Source organism: Ovis aries, chromosome 3, assembly GCF_016772045.2.
Source record: "Ovis aries strain OAR_USU_Benz2616 breed Rambouillet chromosome 3, ARS-UI_Ramb_v3.0, whole genome shotgun sequence".
Classification (NCBI taxonomy): Eukaryota; Metazoa; Chordata; class Mammalia; order Artiodactyla; family Bovidae; genus Ovis; species Ovis aries.
Genome location: NC_056056.1, coordinates 218,649,377 through 218,668,345, shown reverse-complemented (window position 1 = coordinate 218,668,345; position 18,969 = coordinate 218,649,377). Strand labels below are relative to the sequence as shown.

General features: G+C 50.4%; 1 protein-coding gene across 3 annotated transcripts in view; it reads right to left on the bottom strand.

Moving 5' to 3' along the window:
* The window catches only part of CCDC134 (coiled-coil domain containing 134), a 36,075-nt gene that overhangs the window by 13,879 nt on the left and 3,227 nt on the right, over positions 1-18,969 (bottom strand). Inside the window, exons 5-7 of one of the 3 annotated variants that reach the window (XR_006059491.2) lie at positions 17,490-17,671; positions 17,148-17,219; positions 8,021-8,225 (exon numbers count right to left, since the gene is read on the bottom strand). Coding sequence is in view for 2 of the 3 variants with exons in the window: in XM_004007021.6 (XP_004007070.1) it covers positions 8,100-8,225; positions 17,148-17,219; positions 17,490-17,671 (380 nt within the window). In the remaining variant the exon portion in view is untranslated. Of the gene's footprint in view, positions 1-6,356; positions 8,226-17,147; positions 17,220-17,489; positions 17,672-18,969 lie in introns of those variants that run through there. The other 2 variants (XM_004007021.6, XM_012175707.5) reach the window with 2 other exon arrangements.

Here is an 18,969-nt window from a genome sequence, read left to right as displayed (position 1 = left end):
ACAATGTCATGAACCTCATTCCATAGTTCATCAGGCACTCTATCTATCAGATCTAGGCCCTTAAATCTATTTCTCACTTCCACTGTATAATCATAAGGGATTTGATTTAGGTCATACCTGAATGGTCTAGCGGTTTTCCCTACTTTCTTCAATTTAAGTCTGAATTTGGCAATAAGGAGTTCATGATCTGAGCCACAGTCAGCTCCTGGTCTTGTTTTTGTTGACTGTATAGAGCTTCTCCATCTTTGGCTGCAAAGAATATAATCAATCTGATTTCAGTGTTGCCCATCTGGTGATGTCCATGTGTAGAGTCTTCTGTTGTGTTGTTGGAAGAGGGTGTTTGCTATGACCAGTGCATTTTCTTGGCAAAACTCTATTAGTCTTTGCCCTGCTTCATTCTGCATCCCAAGGCCAAATTTGCCTGTTACTCCAGGTGTTTCTTGACTTCCTACTTTTGCATTCCAGTCCCCTATAATGAAAAGGACATCTTTTTTGGGTGTTAGTTCTAAAAGGTCTTGTAGGTCTTCATAAAACCGTTCAACTTCAGCTTCTTCAGCATTACTCGTTGGGGCATAGACTTGGATAACTGTGATAGTGAATGGTTTGCCTTGGAGATGAACAGAGATCATTCTGTTTTTGAGATTGCATCCAAGTACTGCATTTCGGACTCTTTTGCTGACCATGATGGCTACTCCATTTCTTCTGAGGGATTCCTGCCCGCAGTAGTAGATATAATGGTTATCTGAGTTAAATTCACCCATTCCAGTCCATTTTAGTTCGCTGATTCCTAGAATGTCAACGTTCACCCTTCCCATCTCTTGTTTGACCACTTCCAATTTGCCTTGATTCATGGACCTGACATTCCAGGTTCCTATGCAATATTGCTCTTTACAGCATCGGATCTTGCTTCTATCACCAGTCACATTCACAACTGGGTATTGGTTTTTATTTGGCTCCATCCCTTCATTCTTTCTGGAGTTATTTCTCCACTGATCTCCAGTAGATTGGGCACCTAATGACCTGGGGAGTTCCTCTTTTGGTATCCTATCATTTTGCCTTTTCATACTGTTCATGGGGTTCTCAAGGCAAGAATACTGAAGTGGCTTGCCATTCCCTTCTCCAGTGGACCACGCTCTGTCAGTGGTAGCTCTGATAGCTCCATCTTCCTGTCCAAGCTAAACAAGTGGTAGCTTCTTATCCAGGCTTAATAGCAACGTCGATATTAAAAGGGAGGAAACGGAGCATGGAATTGTTTGGGAAAGAGCCACCGGAGATTGCAATCCCTTATAAGGAACAACTTGATGCTCTTCTAATGTTTGATGAAGATTGGCAGATTGCTATAGGAAATTATTGTCATCAAATTTTACATCATTTGCCCTCACATCGTTTGTTAATTCAAAAACTTAAAAAAGGGGAGTTTAAGTATAGTTCTCCCCATCAAATTTTGCAACATGCCCTTTTCTTAATAAATATTTTAAATGCTGATTCAGCCAGAACTACTGCAATGCTTCGCCATTGTTGCCCGGAGCAATTAAGTGCAAAGCCATTAGTAAAATGGAAGGACCTCCTCTCCACACAATGGAAAGGTCCCCGACCCATTGTTAACCAGCGGTCGAAGGTATGCTTGTATTTTTCCACAGGACGCAGATTCTCCAATTTGGGTTCCAAACCGATTGATTCGCCAGGTCTCAGCCCCTCGGATACCGGATTCCCCAGCTGCCACGACCCCGAAAAAGAAAGAGACCTCCTCTGCCTCTGCTCCCTCTGCCAGCACGGGAAACGCCACTGACATTGGGACAACTGACTTCGGAGATCCCTGATGGGCAAGGAACGGATCCGTCCACCAAGCAGATGTCTCAGCTTCACACATACAGAACATTACTCCCCTTGCTTCCCTGCCCCACAGAAAGATGCCAGCTCGCGTGACCCAGGCAACTCAACATGCCCCCTTACCAACTTGGGGACAAGTGAAAGCACTCTGCCACCAGGCATGGAGAATAGCTTCTTTACAGGGATCTCCAGCTTCTCCTGAGAAAATGTTTATTGCCATGCTTGCTTTGCTTTCCTGCCAGGTAAGCGCCTCCCCCATTCCAACAAAATATTGGGCATATCTCCCAGATCCTCCAACTTTTCAAGTTGTTACTTGGAATAATGATCCCATACGGGTTAACACAAACCAAACCCAACTTTTGGGAGGATTTTATACTTCTTACACTAAGGACAAATATCCCATTAATTTTAATTATACCTTTAGGGGATTGACTGATGAACTCCCTGTTTGCTTTAATTTCCCTACCAGCAAAACAGGACATTTTATCACTCCCACTAAGGAAGGCTGTGTTGGAGCTTCTGAAAAGGTAATTCTGACTGAGTCTCCAACCCAAAAACCTAATTTTAAAAAGCCTCATTCAGTTTGCATACTGCGGGCTCGCTTGCCCGGGATCCTTGACCCTCATGAGTCTCTGTTTGTTGGGGCACCCCCAGGTTATCCAAATAGTAGAGAAATTACTCCTTTAACTGCTGTCTGGAATGATATAAATTATCATTCTGGGTTTCCGATTTGGAAAGCTTGTACTTATGATTTAAGAATTGACTACAGAATTCCAAGAGGAGGGAATTACTCAATTCAAGATTGGAGCAACCCAAACCCATCTGTAAGCTCTGAGGCCGAGAAAGCATATGTTTTGGGTATTGACAACTGGCATACCGATATAATTCCTTGGCAATTAAGATCCACTAGGTGGCACGGTAGTTTGTTCCCCCTATGTTGTCCTATACAACTAAAAATAGAACTTTTTGGCAGCCAGAAATATGGAGAGCTCTCGCTGCTACTACCCCTATTACTTTCACAAGCCCATATAATGACACTACTTATTCTGCCAGAGCCTGCTTGCCTTCTCCTTATGTCTTTCTTTTTGTTAATGATTCCAGAAAACTTAATGTTCATATGAATTTCACAGGTGGACCCAATGTAGTGACTTGTGAACAATGTATGCCCTCATCTTGTCTAACTCCTCAATATAATGTTTGTTCTTCTGTGGTGTTAAAAAGTCCACCATATCTTATACCTGTAACTACTCATTGGTATGATAATTAATGGTCTTGCTGTGTTACAGCAATTGCAGGATTTGACGTGAGCACGACAATTTGTGGGCTTACTTATTCTAGGAATATCAGCTTTAATAGCCACAATCACTTCTGTTACTGTGGCAGCAATATCATTGACTCAACAAATGCATACTGCCCAATATGTTGACACTGTCTAAAAATGTTTCTTTAACTCTGGCAATATAAGAAGCTATAGATAGAAATTTAGAGATGAGGGTGGATGCCTTGGAAGAAGCAATAATGCATATTGGGACTGAACTACAAGCTCTAAAAGTAAAAATGGCTCTCTCATACCACGCTGATTACTGGTGGATGTGCATGACATCTTTGAAAGTAAACAAGACAGATTATGAGTGGGGGAAAAACTAAAAATCATATTTCAGGTGTTTGGAACAGCTCTGATATTGGCCTGGACTTAGGAAAACTTCATAATCAGATACAGACCTTGGAACACTCTCGACTGGATTTTACTGCCGCAGGAGCAGCTATTGACTTTTCCCACACCTTCTCTATCTTTATTTCTGGAAGAAACATTCTGTCTAATGTCTTCAGTTATGCTGCTGTTGGTGCTATAATTTTACTTCTTATAATCATTCTTCCTTGTATTGTCAGAATTCTTCGGCATTCAGCTCTCGACTGAGCTGCACAGGGCTGTTTTATGAAATAATAAAAAGGGGGGAGATGCCGGGGAGCCAGCGTGAGGAACTCCACCCTTGGCAAAGGTCATGAGGAAGGAGGCTCGGCATTATGCAAAGGTGAGATTGAGCCTCAGGAGACTCCCTGTTCCCGAGCATCTACCTCCAAAACCAGAGTGCCTACTTTACTGTTTTATGCTCTCACCTATACCTCTGACTTTACGGGAGGCTGACCATCCCCCCCCCACCCCCCCCCTACCCCCCGCCAGCTCTCTCAGAGAAGGAGCTAACTTGCAGCTCCAGTTAATAAAAATTCCTGGGCATGACAAGAGTATTTCAACTTACAAACTCCTCTGAAGTTTCTCTAGCCTGCCTGAGCAGGTTCGTCCAGCCACATGTGATTGTTTACAGCCACCCAACCGTGAGAGCATGAGATGCTTTAAAACTTTCTAAACACAGACTCTTTTGAGAAGTTAGAAAATTATTAGTATAGTATTAGTGGGTTGGTTAGAAATTATATTGGTGAGGGTTTTTCATTTGTTGAGCCAATATTTGCTGCTAAATCTCCATATTCCCTGCCCTTATAATGAATATAACTAGCATATAGGAGAAATAAGTATTAACCTGTAAGATTAATCATGTTAAACCTTAGGCTGAGAAAATTTCTTTCTTAATTGTAACCCACTACACCCTCACCCTATAGAAATGCAACTTTATTTGGAGGGTGGCGCCTGGTTTAAGAAAAAAATCACCCCTGGAAAAAATAAGTTTTCTGGTTGACTGACCGTTACTAGAAAGGGCCATAAAATGTCAGCAGGCCTCATGGCCAGAAGATGATGTAAAACCCCTAAGACCTTTGTATAATTTTATATGAAGCACCTGATTTTGACAAGGGTCAGGTCTGCTGACTCCACATGACTCTGTATTCATCCCTATGTATAACAAAAAGTATATAAGCAAACCTGAAAATAAAGAAAACGGATCAGTTTCTGGAAAGACTGATTCCCCCATGTCATTCTTTCTTTCCCCTTCTGGCTGAATTCCCATCTGGAGCGTGGGTACTCACCAAGCCTGCTAATTTTGCCTGGGCTTCTAAGATCTGACCAGGGAGGCCTCAGTGTCTCCTCTCCTTCGGGAGAACGGAAAGACGCCTGTGGCCTATGTAGGTGGTGCAAATTCCTTGTCTTGGAGTTTTATTGGTATTCCACATAAACGAAGTTATTCAGCCTCTTTTTCTCCACTAATCTTCCTACTACACTATTCTTTTCTAATCTCTCTTTATATCTGTAATTAAGTTTTTTCCTAGGATGCCGATTCCGTCTCCCCTTCGAATTACCCTGGATCCACCGGAGCTGGACCCCGGCACTCTCTCTCTCTTCTGTGGTAAAGAGAATCTGGAGCAGCTGTTGGTAGTCATCCCAGGTGGGCTGGTGGGTAAAGAGCACAGTCTCTAGGAGATTGGTTAAATCTCTAGGGTTATCTGAGAACTTGGCATTTTGGGATCTCCAATTGTATAGGTCACTAGTAGAGAAGGGCCAATATTGATGAGGTTGGTTCCCTTCCTCATGGGGGGGGGGGGGGCGGCCACTCACAAGGGGAGGGCAACGGTTGAGTCTGCCAGCCCCTCTGGGGACATGGCTCACCAATGGCAAGTATTTTGTGTGGGCCACACCCCTGTGTTTCAGCCCTGGGTGGAGGGATGGTGGGGGCAGGTGGTGGTTCCAGGGGTTGGTAAGGGGGAGGGAAGAGGAGTTCTTCTTCTGTTCCCCTCTGCAGAATAGGGTAGAGTGGCACCGTTGGTTCAGGCTCCTTGGGATTCTTCAGGCTCTTTCCTGTTCGGGTCACTAACACCTGATTGATGGAAAATCCCTATTGAGGCAAGAAAGGTTTTATCCAAGGCGGGGCGGGGCGGGGGAGGGGGGCGCAACACAATATTTTCCCATTCGGTGATGTAGGGAACTTGGTCAGGGTGTCTGATCCGCGGTCGGAAAATGACATCTCAGACTCGGTGTACAGTTTCCAAATCAAAGGTGCCTTCTGAGGGCCATCCTACATTGAAGGTTGGCCATTCGGCACTGCAAAAAGTGATTATTCTTTTTGACTTCCACACTGAGGTCATGAGCGTGCATTTTGACCTCCTTGAAATGATCAGTAATCAAGGATACAGGCATGGGGCTAGAATGGCGTCGCCCCATCGTCCCTGGATCAATCAAATGTTGGTAAATTAACACAGACAAAACGGACAGCCACACAGACAGACAGACAGAAAGAATAAACCTCCAGGAGTTTGGACGCAAAACTGAAAGTAAAACCATGGCCTCTGGCCGTTCAGCGGGAGCGACCCGCTATCGTCTACAGAGAACAGGTCCCCTCCGAGGGGGTCGGGGACGTCTCCCAGCAACCCACACCGGCAACCCGTTGGCGTGTCCACCTGAGTCATATACCAGTTTCAGAAAATAGGCCTAATCAGAAATGAGGAAAAAGAAGAAAAAGGCTTACTGGCTACAGATGACCCTCCGGATCCGTCCTCCCGTGGAGCCGGTGGGAGATCCCGGATCCCCAAATGTTATGCCCAAGTCACGAAATCTTCCAATGACCACCAGGGAGCCGATGTCCGATGCAAAAGCAAGAGAGTCTTTGTTACCAAGCTCGAGCTGGGGCTCCTGTCGTTACCGACGCAGTGGCTATGGGAAGGAGCCCCGAGTTTTGGGTTACATTGCTTATATAGGGTATGTTTGTGAAAAAGGGGATTTCCAGGCTGGAGGACATCTGATTGGTCACCCTCTTCCTAGGGGTTGTGTGTTGATTTCTGATTAGTTCTTATTACCTAGGCGAACCACAAATTCCTGAATGTAAAATCAGATTTTGGTCCGAGGTCTGATTGGCTCGTGGGTAGTGGGGTGAGGTCGGGTGATTTCCAAAGTCTTTTTCCCGGAATCTCACAAAATGGAGTTCTCTTTTTGACAAAATGGAGTAGCTTAGGTTCTTCAGAACCATCAGAGAAGGGCTCTTGTCACTGAGAAACCAGGCCCCAACCTCAGAGAAGCAGTTTGGAGCTGGGCAGAGGGTTCAGGCATTATCAAATTCATTACAGCAATGAAGCCACTGCACAGGGAAGGGGTGGGCCAGGGTTACTCAGCAAGTCTGATGGGCTAAGACCCTGGTTCTCCCTTGGGCTCCGTTAGTGGTAGGATATTGGGGATAGCTGTGTGTCTCTTCCCTGGCTTGGCAAAGTCAAGAGACAGAGCTAGAATTCCCCCCAGAGCCCCTCCCTTCTCTGCCTGGGAGGGGCATGACTGAAGGGTGGCTGCCTACTCAGGGCCTGAGTACCTCTGCAGCTCCCCACCCCCCTGGCCCTGGTCTCTGCTTACAGGCCTCCTGACACAGGGAGCTTGCTGTCTGGCCCATCCATCCCAGGAGCAGCCCTTCTGCTACAAAGTACAGCCTCCTGCAAAGCTGCAGCCTGTCCCCCAACAGTGCCCCCAACAGGCCCAGGGGCTCCCTCCACTGCCAGAGAGGACAAGTTGATTCTTCCCTGGGCCTGCCTGCTCAATGACTGTCCCTCAATACCTGAAGACAGAGATCAGGCTGCTCCAAGACTATCTTGGGCTAAACACCCTCCCAGGAAGGATACTTGTGGTCCCTTCCCAACACTGACCCCTCATCAAAGACGGTGCTGAGAAGGGAATAGGAGGCCGAAGCCAAGCCTCTGCTTTGCTGCTCTGCCAGGGCCTGAGGCTCCTCTGGGGTAGGCAGAACATTCTCTAAGGTGGTCTCTATAGCTGAGGGCCCCTGACACCCCTGCCCAGGCCCCCTTCACCTGCTCCATGGAGAGGCTCACATCTCCCTGGGGCCCAAACCAGCCTCGGTCAGCCCAGAGCATTTGCTGGCTTTTATTTTCTCTGCAGGGGGCTAGGATCTGTGCCCGGCAACTCAGTGACACAGTGGGGCCAGCAGCAGGCGTGACACCTCTGCACATGGCTCAGAGCCTAGTTCTGCCGCCTCCTCGTGAGGAGCGGCTGCCAGCGGGCCAGCGGTCCAAACCCACAGTGGTGGGGGAAGGAGTCCAGCCCAGGATCCCTCCTGCTTCCCCCAGCATCTCCACAGGGTTAGGTCTGCAGAACAGTGCCCTCTGGAAGATCCCTTGGCACCCCTCCGGGGAGGTCCCTGGGAGGAAGTCCAGCCCTCTGTGGCCCAGTCCCTTCAGTGAGGGCTTGGAGCCAGCCCCAGGGGGCCAAGCAGACTCTGGCCTCCTCTCTGAAGGCACCAGCGCTCACCATCAGCTACGCGTCTGCACTCTTCTTTTCCTCCCAACTGGCCGCCTCCTGGTCCCGTGAGCCCTGGCCCGTTCCAGGGCTATAACTCAGACTGTGATCTTGAGATCCGAGGGCCTTTTCGGATCTCTTTCCTCTTCTCTTCTTTCTTCCGGCGTTTCTCCTCTTCCCTCAAGGCCTTCTGGAAAGGGTCAGTGCTGGAGATGAACTGAGGGGAAAAGCAGAGAGGTCTATTAGGTCAGTTGGCAGCAAAGAGTGTGCTCTGAGCTAGGCTGCTGTCGGCTGTGGGTACAGGAAGGTCACTGAGACACAGGCCCTGGCCTTTAGGGAAGCCCACGGACATGGAGCTAGTAAATGGGCTCAGGGAAAACTGCTGAGTGGGTCTCAAAAGATTAAGCAGGCGCTTGCCAAGCCAACAGGGCGAGGGAAGAGGACATTCCAGGAAGAGGGACAGGTGCTGAACCTGCACAGCACATTTGAGAAACAAGTGACAGACTGCACTCGGGGTAAAAGGGGTTGAGTGCCCAAGACCCAGCATGGGCCCCCAGAGCCTTTTGTGGGAGGGGGCAGTCAGCGAGTGTAAGACAACAGGGGTCCTACTGCTTGCGGACAAGCTGCAAGCTGTAGGCAAGGGAGTATATAGGAAGCAGCTGTATCAGAGGTTAAACTGCCAGACTTGGAAAGAGATGGAAAGATGATGACAGTGATGCCCAGGCTTGTGGCTTCCCTAGTGGGTGCAGGGTGGTACCCAGTGAGAAGAAAGGAACACGGGGCGTGCTGGGTGGGAGGAGGACAGGACTCTGGCCGGGGCAACCCCCAGGCCCTCAGCTCTTCCTCCCCGACTCTCCAGACCGGTTCATCTGAACCCAGGGCTTCTGTCGCACCTCCACAGTCCGTCACCCCTCAGATTTGCATCTCCCTATCTAAATGCCTATCTGACACCTCCACACGTGTGCACATGTGCCCCGAACTCAGCATGGCTCCATCTCCCCAAAACCCAGTCCCCTTCCAGAGTCCGTGTCCTTGTGAACAGCAGAGTCCCACATTCCAGTCAGCAAGTAGGGCAGAGACCAAGCATCGCCCCCACTCGCCCCCCAACTCCCCAGCCGCAGGTCCAAACCCCTCACAGTCCATTGCCAAGGTCTGGCCCATTTTAACCCCTAAGTCTTGAATCCATCTCTTCTGTCTCACCTATCATATCGCTAACCCCATCACCACCCCCCTACACATCTCCTGATAAACCTCGGCACATCCCAGGGTCTCTCCACACCCACTTTGGTCCCTCTGAAGCCATTCTCCTCGCTGCAGTCAGATATTTTCAAAATGTAAATCGGACTCCTGCTGAAACACTTCCTTGACTCTCCACACAGCTCTATCTGCAGGCCCACCCTGCCCACCCCCCTTCCCGCCTCATTTCTGGCTCCTGGGTTCCTTTGTGCCCACTTCCAGCCCTCTGTTCCCTGCTGTGCCCCAGTTCCAGAACGCTCTTCCCGGCCCCCACTCTCTTTGCCACAGTAGCTGCAGCTCAGCGGTTCCCATCCCTAGGGTGACTCCTGCCCTGACTTTCCCGGCTGGGGCTGTCTCCTCCAGTTCCTTCTCAGTGCTTCTCCCCTGCAACCACCTGCTTCTGTGACACCTGCTTCGTGCCTGTTGCCCTCACTGGATCACACTCTCCCCAAGGACAGGTGGATAGTGTGGGGTGCCGCTCACTGTGACACAAGCCCCCAGTGTGGTCTGATGGGCCGACAGGCAGCGCTTAGTATGTATTTTCTAAATGAATGAATGAATCATGTTAGAGTATGAAATACAGTAATATCCACAACTCAGATAACTCTGTTGGGAAATATGCCCCTTTTACTTGTTCATATGGTAAATCTGATGGTTGGTCAAGGCAGATGTTAAAAACAAACTAGGAGCTCCACCTTGTGGAGTAATCCACCTACTGTGTTAGATTGAACAAGTCTGGAAGATGGGATGAAGCCAAAGTGCAGCCCAGAGAGGGTAAATGATCTGCACAAGTCACACAGCTAGTCCCAGTTGGGACCAGCCCCCAAGCCTCCCAAGCTCCCTGCCCCGTGCTTCCCTGATCACACTGCCTCCTATCCCTACCAGTTACTTCAGATCCTCCTGGGAAGCAAGGAGGAGCCAGGAGACCCCTCGGGCCACAGAAGACCCCATCCTCTGGCTCTGGCTGGGGAAGGACCAGTCAAGAGATCCTGGCCCCTCCAGCCCCAGCAGGTTGGGTCAGCAGAGAAACAACACCTAGTCCTTTTCTGGCTCTCCTCCCAGCTGGGCCTGGCTAATGCCTACTTTAAATTCGGATGCTGACCTCCAGCGGGCCCTCCCTGCTGCCTGGCAACCCAGGATGTTGCCCTGGTCCACTCCCTGCCCTGCTCTCCTAGACAGACCTTCTCCTCGAGCCTCCATCTCTCCTCCCCTCCTCACTCGCAGACCGTGACCTCGCTTCCTGTTTCACAGAAAATGGAGACACTAAGGAGACAGCTTCCGTGAGCCCCCGCCGCCACACCCATGGGCCCATGCTGCTGTGCCCACGCTGCTCTTCCAGGTGAGGCCAACCCTCCCCCAGGCAACAGCTCGCCTCTCTCCCTCCTCACCTCCTCAGGGATGAAGCTCCAGAGACTCTCCTACCCCTGCACCGGGGGCTCTTCCCCACCCCTGCCATGGGTGGGTCCCCTCAACATGCAAACGTGGTGTGGTCTCTCCCATCCGACTAAGATTTCCCCAGGAACCCACGCCCTCCTCCAGCTAGTCTCCCATTGGGTCTGCTCCCCTTGAAAACACATCTCTTTACAACAGGTAACAAGGATATACTGCACAGCACAGGGAATTACAGCCTCTGTCTTGTAATAAGTTTTAATGGAGTAGAACCTGTAAAAATACTGAATCACTACGCTGCACACCTGAAACATTAAAAACAAAAAAAAAAGAGTAAATTTTCAAAAGAGTCAGCTGTATTTGACAGGACGAGTCTACTTCCTTTCATTTCCTTCTCTTGAAACTCAGTCTTTTATCCCCACCACTCGACCAAAAGAGCTTTTACCCAGCTCTCTGAGGGCTGGTCTCCACGCTAAGTTCGGTAGCCGATTCTCAGCCCCACTTCCTGACCCTCCAGCGGTGTCCGATGGCACGTCCACTCTCTCCTTCCTGTCATGTGGCCTCAGGGAACCAATTCCTTCTTGGGTCTGCTACTGCTCCACTGACTGATCCCTCTTGGGGTGCTCTGTGAGCTCCTCCTCACTCTCCCATCTCTAACTGCAGGCACATCCCAGGCCTTGGTCCTCAGACCACCACTCTACCTGCCCTGACCCCTGCCCCCTGGAGTGATGGGACATGGTCTGTCATCGGCATTACTCTCACATTTGTAGCTCTGGCTTTAATAAGCTCTCCCCTGAAATCTAGTCCTCCTCCTTGACATCAGTCAAGTCAAAATCAGTTACCTCCTTGACATCTTCATTCAGATGCCCATTAGGTCCAGAAACAAGGCACTGATCCCCAATCCAGCCCTCAACCTCGCCCCACCACTTTGCCCATCTCGTGGAAAATAGCAACTCCATTCTTCCAAAATTGTCAAGTCATCCTTAATGCCTCTCTTTCACTCCATATTTGCTTCCTTAGTAAATTTTACTGGCTCTACCTTCAAAACAGAACCAAAATCTCACCATTCCCAACAGCCCCACTGTTGTCCCCCTGGTTCAAGCCACTGTTAACTCCAGATGGACCAGCTGTTAACTCCAATGGACTGTCAACTCCAAACGGACCAGCACAGCGGTCTCCTCACCAGGATCTGTCTCCACCTTGGTCCTCACAGTATTTGCCACGCGGCTGCCAGGCTGACCCCTAAAAGAGCTAAGTCAGAGCCCCTCACCCTGCTCCTCTGTGTCCCGGAGTAAACACCAAAGCCCTGGAGAAGACCTGCAAGGATCTTATGACCTGGCCTACGACTCTGACCTCCCCTTCCCATGCTCCTGCCCTTCCAAATACGCTTCCAACTCAGGGCCTTGGCACTCGCTGCCCCTCCAGTCTGGAAAGTTCTTCCCCCAGAGACAGGGCTGGCTCACTTGCTGCTTTCAGGTCTTTGCAGTTAGAACCTCCTGTGTCCAAGTCACATGAAACAGCAACGATATCCTCACCTTATCCCTGGAATTCCTTAACCATGTGCCTCTGCCTTTTCCTCCATCCCCCGTCTCCATCTACCATGTATTTTTTATTGCCCGTCTGTCTTCTCCAACCAGAATGCCTTTCCCAGGTGGGCAGAGCCAGAGGGCTTCTCTGGTGGCTGGGATTCAGCAGATGCTCACTAAACGCTGAATGAAGGCATGCGCTCTGCCTCTGAGCCTTCATGCAAGCCAGTCCCTCTCCCTGCAAGGTCTTCCCTGAGATGGTCCACCCGGCAACTCTTACTTGTCCCAGAGCCTTGGCCACCTGCTTCCACAGGTTTCCTCGCATGGGTCCCGTGGCTCCTGACGCTTCCCTCTTCCACTGGGTCCAACAATCATGCTCGACTGGGACTGTGCTCCTCTGCTACCTTCCCCAGCAGTCTGTAAGCATCTGAACAGTAGGGAGAGGGCCAGCTCCCTCTGGATGGGGACAGAGGCCAGCCCAAAGCCTGATACGAGCTGGCTCTAGTATCATAAGTAGGGGCCCTCCCAGAACACCCACTGGTATGGAGGCAGTGCATGGGGGGAGGGGAGCTGAGTAAACCTGGGCTATTGCTGGCCTCCCCAAGTGGATACCTCAAAGAAACTGCCAGGATAGGCCCTGGGCCCCAGAGAACTTGATGGGGCTCTCCTATCTCACCTCGCCTACCCTGTCCAGCCCCTTGGGGCCCAGGAGGCCAGAACTGAGCCCAGCATGGACTTCACAGAAAGGAATTCTGGTCCCCCAGCCCATCTACCCTGCACCGGGCTGGGAGCCAGGCAGGACTCGGGTATTTGGGGTGGGGGCAGGGGCTGGCCTCCCAGGAGCCCTACAATGCAGGTTCCGTGAGGGGCCAGTGCTGTGTAATAGAGCACAAATGACCTTTAAGAAAAAAAAGGTCATCTCAGAACCTTGCTGGCGGAGGGGTCTACACTGGATACTGAAAAGTGAGTACAATCTTGGGACTGGCCCCAGCTGATGAGAAGGGAAGCGTACTGCTTCTGTATGACTATATCCAAGCAGAGCATATTACAATGACACTGAATCACAGCTCTCTGGAGCCTGTTCTCTCTGAGGTCTACCTCCTGTGGGAGAGGCATTCATTTCATGATCTGTAGGGCAAGGAGAGCCAGCATCGCAGCAGGAAAACAGCTCCATGAGAGCCCACGCTGGGAAAGGCAACCTGCCACGGCCTGGAGCCTGCCTGTGTGTCCCTGCTGGGTACACCAACAATCAGCCCTGCTGCTCTTGTCCAGGCTGTTTATCAGGGCTGTGGCGGCAGCAAGCCGCCGTGCAGGGTGTGTCATCTTGGTTTCACATGAAGGGGAGGCAGCTATGCTGGCGTGAAAAACCAAAATGCCCACTCCGTCACCTGAAGCAAAGCCACTAGTTGAACAGGGACCTTGAGTCAGAGGTTCCTCTACTCAGGAACTCCACTGATTTGTTCATCTGAATGAAGCGCTAATGGTGCTCTTAATCAAGCTGGCCTGACTGCTCTCCTTTGGAGGGCCTTCGTCGAAGGCCAGCCTTTGGTTGGCATCTCGGAACTCGGCCCTTGGCTGGTGTCTGGGAACCAGGATTCTGGGAGGGATTTCCATTACCCTGACTGATAAGAGTGGCGCCCTGCGCCTAAACCGTACAAAAGTGTTGTTTATGCCACAAACACGTGCTTCCCTTCTGGAGTGTGGAATTTTGGTATGTGTTAGGCAGAGGGTGCCTACGTGACCGGTCCCTGGTAAAAACTCTGGGTGCTGCCTCCTTAACGGGCTCTCCTAACAGACGGCTTCTCACACGTTTTCATAACCTGTGGCTGGGGGAATAAAGTGTGCCCCGTGTGACTCCACTGGGAGAGACACATCGAAGCTTGTGTCCAGGTTCTCTTAGACTTCACCCCAGGAGCCTTTTTACCTTTTTTACTGCTGATTTTACTGTGGATCTCTTGCACTGTAATAAATCAGAGCCTTGAGGACAACGACACACAGGAGTATTAACCAGTGACTCACAGGACTCAGTCCTCCCAGCAAATTACCAACCTGGGGGTGGGTTTCTATGGGCGGCAGCAGCCATCCAGCTCCAGGGATGACGCTGGGAGACCAACTGTCATAAAGTCCAGTAAGACAACAACCTGAATTAAAAGCCGTGACTCTTGCCTAGATGGTATTTCTAGCGGCCAGGCATGCTGTATTCTTACTGACTGTTGTCAGCGTCCTAGCCATCTGGTCTGGCAGATAAGCAGGCTGAAAACTGGCAGGTCACACACGGCTATCCCTCTCGGGGGCCATGACCTGTGGAAACAAACCATGGTTGACAACGGGACAGTCTGGGTCACTCGTTTAGATGCCCACAGCCAATTCCCTGATGAGACTGATCAGAATCAAACTGCCGATCGAGCTGACACCGCCCGGTTGACGGCACTGCCACCTATACGTGTCACTGTACTAGATATGGCGGTACACCCACCACCACAGACTGACATGAAGCAGAGGACTCTGAAGCTCTGATTCGACCACCTAGAGACCCTGGATGGAACAGTATGGCCCAAGATCATCAGAATAATGACCACCTGGGGGACTTCCCTGGCAATCCAGTGGTTAAGAGTCCATACTGCTACTGCAGCAGGCATGGGATCGATCTCTGGTCAGGGAACAAAGATCTCACATGCTACACAGCACAGCCCCCTCTTTCCAAAAAAATAATAATGACCACTTGGCTAAGCACAGTCCTTGCCAAGTCCCCTTGTAGTGGCCCATGTGGGCCAAGATGGGAAATAGGTGTCTGTGAAAATTTTGCAAAAAATGCTCTTGTCCCACTCACTTCTAACCCTTTCAGACAAAAAGTCTAAGTGAAAGTACGGAATAACTGGAGAAAAGTGAAATTATAGGTCCTGGGATGTGACATGTTGATTTTGCAGCAATATTCTAGGGAGGGACTGCCTTAGCCCCCAGGAGGCATGTGGAACAATTAATTCTCTTTGTCCCTTACAGCCAGCACTGCTGCCTGGCCAAACAATCCTAGGGTTCGTGCAAGCCAAGTGGCAGCTGCAGTTGAGTCAGACCAACTGTCCAGGGTGTCATTCTCAACCACGTGACAGGAAAATTCACATAGACGAGGTCACTGCTGAACTATTTGGTTCTGCCTGCTGCCATCAAAGGCAGCTCCCGAAGTAACCCTGCGCAGACACACAGACCAGTACAACCTTGTTTCAGTCCAACCTTGGTATGGATCCTTCCACCTGTCCTGATCCTTGATCGACCTTGGGTTATACCACACAGGGCAACTGAGGCAGCTGAACAACTCCATGATAACACTGCCCCCATTGTTTAGCTCAAACAATGCAATGGTGACCCAAATCAAGTGGGAGACAGTGGATCATGGAATGCCTCCCCACTGCGTTATGAAGATGGCTTTGGGTCTACCTACTGGCCCCAGTATGAGGCTTCCCCGATGGCTCAGTGGTAAAGAATCTGCCTGCAGTGCAGGAGACTCAGGAGATACAGGTTCGATCCCTGAGTTGGAAAGATCCCCTGGAGAAGGAAATGGCAACCCACTCGGTATTCCTGCCTGGAAAATCCTATGCTCAGAGGAGCCTGGCATGCTACCGTCTGTGGGGTCACACAGAGCCAGACACAACTGAGCAACTGAACACACACACAGACTGGCCCTGGTAGCCACTAGCAATGACACTGAATATCAGCAGCTCAGTCTGAACTCTTGTGTGGGTGGTAAGAGGTAATAGATTGGTCTCATATGACATCCTAATTTTCTAATATAAGTTCTACTGATCCCCCAGGACTTATCAGAGCTGGTTGAGTTCAGGACCCTGGAGCTTATGGTTAAGATCGACACTGCACGTGGCCTCATCTTGCTAGTTACAGTCCGACTGGTAGCAGCCTGAGATGAACTAAACAAACGTGGTCCTAGTCTCTACTGATCAGACTATGATGTGGAATAAGGCATTCATGTAGAAATGATAGTTAAGCCAAGACACACAGGGCTGGTGGATGGACTGGTGTGTGTGGTGGTGGTGGGAGTGTGTATGGAATCCTCTCTATGGCCCTGAGCGTCCCTGCATTCTTGTTGGGTACACCTGACCCCTCTGTACCTGAGCTATTTCTCAGGTCGTGCTTACAAAAAGTTACCTTGAAGGATGAGGTAATGTCTGCCTACAAACAAAGACCACGTTTGCTTCTGTTTCACTACAAAGGTGGTGGATTTCCCAAGCTTGGTGTTTCTCAACTTGATACAAACCCACTGGCATCTGTCTGGACCCCTCTGCTTCACCTCTCTCCACCAACCAAGACTTGGGAAATAAGGCAAACCCGCATGACCAGGTTGACAGCAACTGCTTTCGCTGTAATGAACTCTGATGTCTCTAACCTGTCAGCATCCATGAAACAGTAGCAAAATCCTAGACCTTCAGCGGTAACCCCCCGACACTTGGGGAGAGCTTGTCTTTTGCGGAGGCCAGTCCTCCAGCCCTTCCTGCCCAGCCACTCTGACCCCACCCTCCCCTCTGCTGTCTGTCCTGCTCCCTCTGCGGCCTCCAGCCCTCAGAGCCCACTTCAGCTCTAGGATGAGAACACGTGCAGAAATGTGGGACAGAAAGCTGGCTGGGTGCTCAGAGGCTCAAGGGCAGAGAAGCAGCACCTGACCTCCCATGGCTTCCCTACCATTCACCTGGCATGAACAGTGCCTACTGTGCCCTGGGATGGATGTCTTCATAGCCCCTCACTACCCCCATAGCTGAGGTTCACCTCGCATGGACAGAGAGGAAGCTGAGACTAAGACAGGGCCAGCAGCTTGCCCAAAGGTACCAGTGAGTGAGAGGTAGGTTAGACCCAGACCCCGGCACTTCTGGCTCCAAGTCCAAAGCCCTCACACTCTACTCTAGGTGCTGCAGGTCCTGCTGGCCCTGGCCTCCCAGGGTCCTGCAGACACAGTGCAGACAGGGCCACAGGCCCCAGCAGCTCACCTCTGTGCGGTCTACTTTAAATGGGTTCTGGAAGTCAGAGTGTTTCTCGCTGATCCCCAGCTCCTGGGCCATCTGCGGATGAGGAAAAGCTAGTCATCGTCTGCCTTCTCCCGCATCTTGCTCACCCGCAGGCCATTCCCTCCAAGGCTGGGACGGATGTGGGCCAGGTGACGACCCCCAGGCACCAAGATCAATACAGAAGCCCTTGAAATGGCACCTCAAAGTGGCCCGGAGGCTTATCAGAGAAAATGCAACCAAGGGTTGACATTCAAGCCCCACTGAAGGAGGCTCATGGTGCAACCACATAGCGGGCTCCTGGACCTCCTCCGCCCCAGTCCTTACCAGGCCGAGGATGGGTGAGTGGGGGCCCTGGTCAAAGACGCCCGACTGGTTGCAGAAGCTGATGCCCCAGCGGATGAGGAGGTTCCAGTTGGAGTTGTGGTCAAAGTAGTGGTGCACGATCCTTGGGAAGCGCAGCACCACGTCACCGAAGAAGGCTGTGTTCTCCACCACTTGGGAGAAAGCTGGCAAGAGGACTCTGGTGAGTGGCTGGCAGAGATGGCCCTCTGCAGCCTCCTGGCCAGCCCTACACACCCTCCAGAGGACAGCGACAAGCCCACTAACCAGAGAAGGGAACAGTGCCTGTTGCACACAGGCTGCTGACCACATGTACAGTGAGTATTGAGGCATTCATGTCACCAAATCATCAAAACCACCTTCAGAGAGACATGTGGCTGTAATTCCCATTTCACACATGGGAAACTGAAGCTGACAGCTAGTGAGCAGCAAACCTGGGCTGCAAACCCAGATCTGTCTGACTCCAAAGGACATGCTTCTTCCCCCATACCTTGCAGCTCAGAACACTCGTTTGCCATGGAGACCCGAGAGGGGTGCAATTGCACAGATGGAGGCATTTGCATCCCATGAGGCTTTGCTCCTAACCTCCCCAACTTGGTACCATAATGTCCAGAGCTGGGTCCTGGTGTTAACTAGTGCCTGTGAGGGGTCAGTTCTATTAGGATGGCCAGGGAACACATCAGGGCTTGTTTTCTTTTTAGTATATGTTCAATTTTATTTTAAATGCTTAAGTTCTTATTTTGAAATAATTTTAGACTTACATAATACACCACAAAATTCCTTCACTTGGCTTCCTCTAATATTATCATCCTTATATAACCACTGTACAAACCATCTAAGACAGGAAATTAACATCAATACAATACTATTAACTAATCCCTAGACCTTATTTGATTTTGGTCAGTTTTTCCACCAATATCTTTTAGTCAACAGATCAGTTTGAGTTTAGTGTCCATTACAGTGGCAGGTTCCCCTGACCCAGGCTAGCGTGAAGAATACTAACTATACACCCGGCCCTGGTTGCGGCGGGGAGGTCTGTTTGAGTGTCCCCCCATAGATAAGGCCCACGTCCTTACCAGCACTGGCCAGACCACACAAAGAGATAAGGGGACTCCTCCAAAGATATGCCAGGCTGGGTCTGAGACAAGTGGGGCAGGGACCTCTGAGCTTCAGAACAATCCTGAATCACAAAGAACTCAGGAATTCGCTAGGTTTATAGGTAAGAGCCAGGCAAACCACCTGTCCTCTTTCCCTTGGAAACTGGAGTTGATGGTGCCTTCCTCAGTTACAGTGGAGATCAGAAATGGTATCTGCCCAACATTCAATACGTAAAGGCTACTTCTGTCCTCAGACAGTGTGACCTAACATACTTTATTGTTAGAATGTAACCAGTTAATGGGGAGAAATTACTACTGGAGAGAAATTCCTGGAAGAGGAGATGAAGGGATATAGAATATTCTTTTAT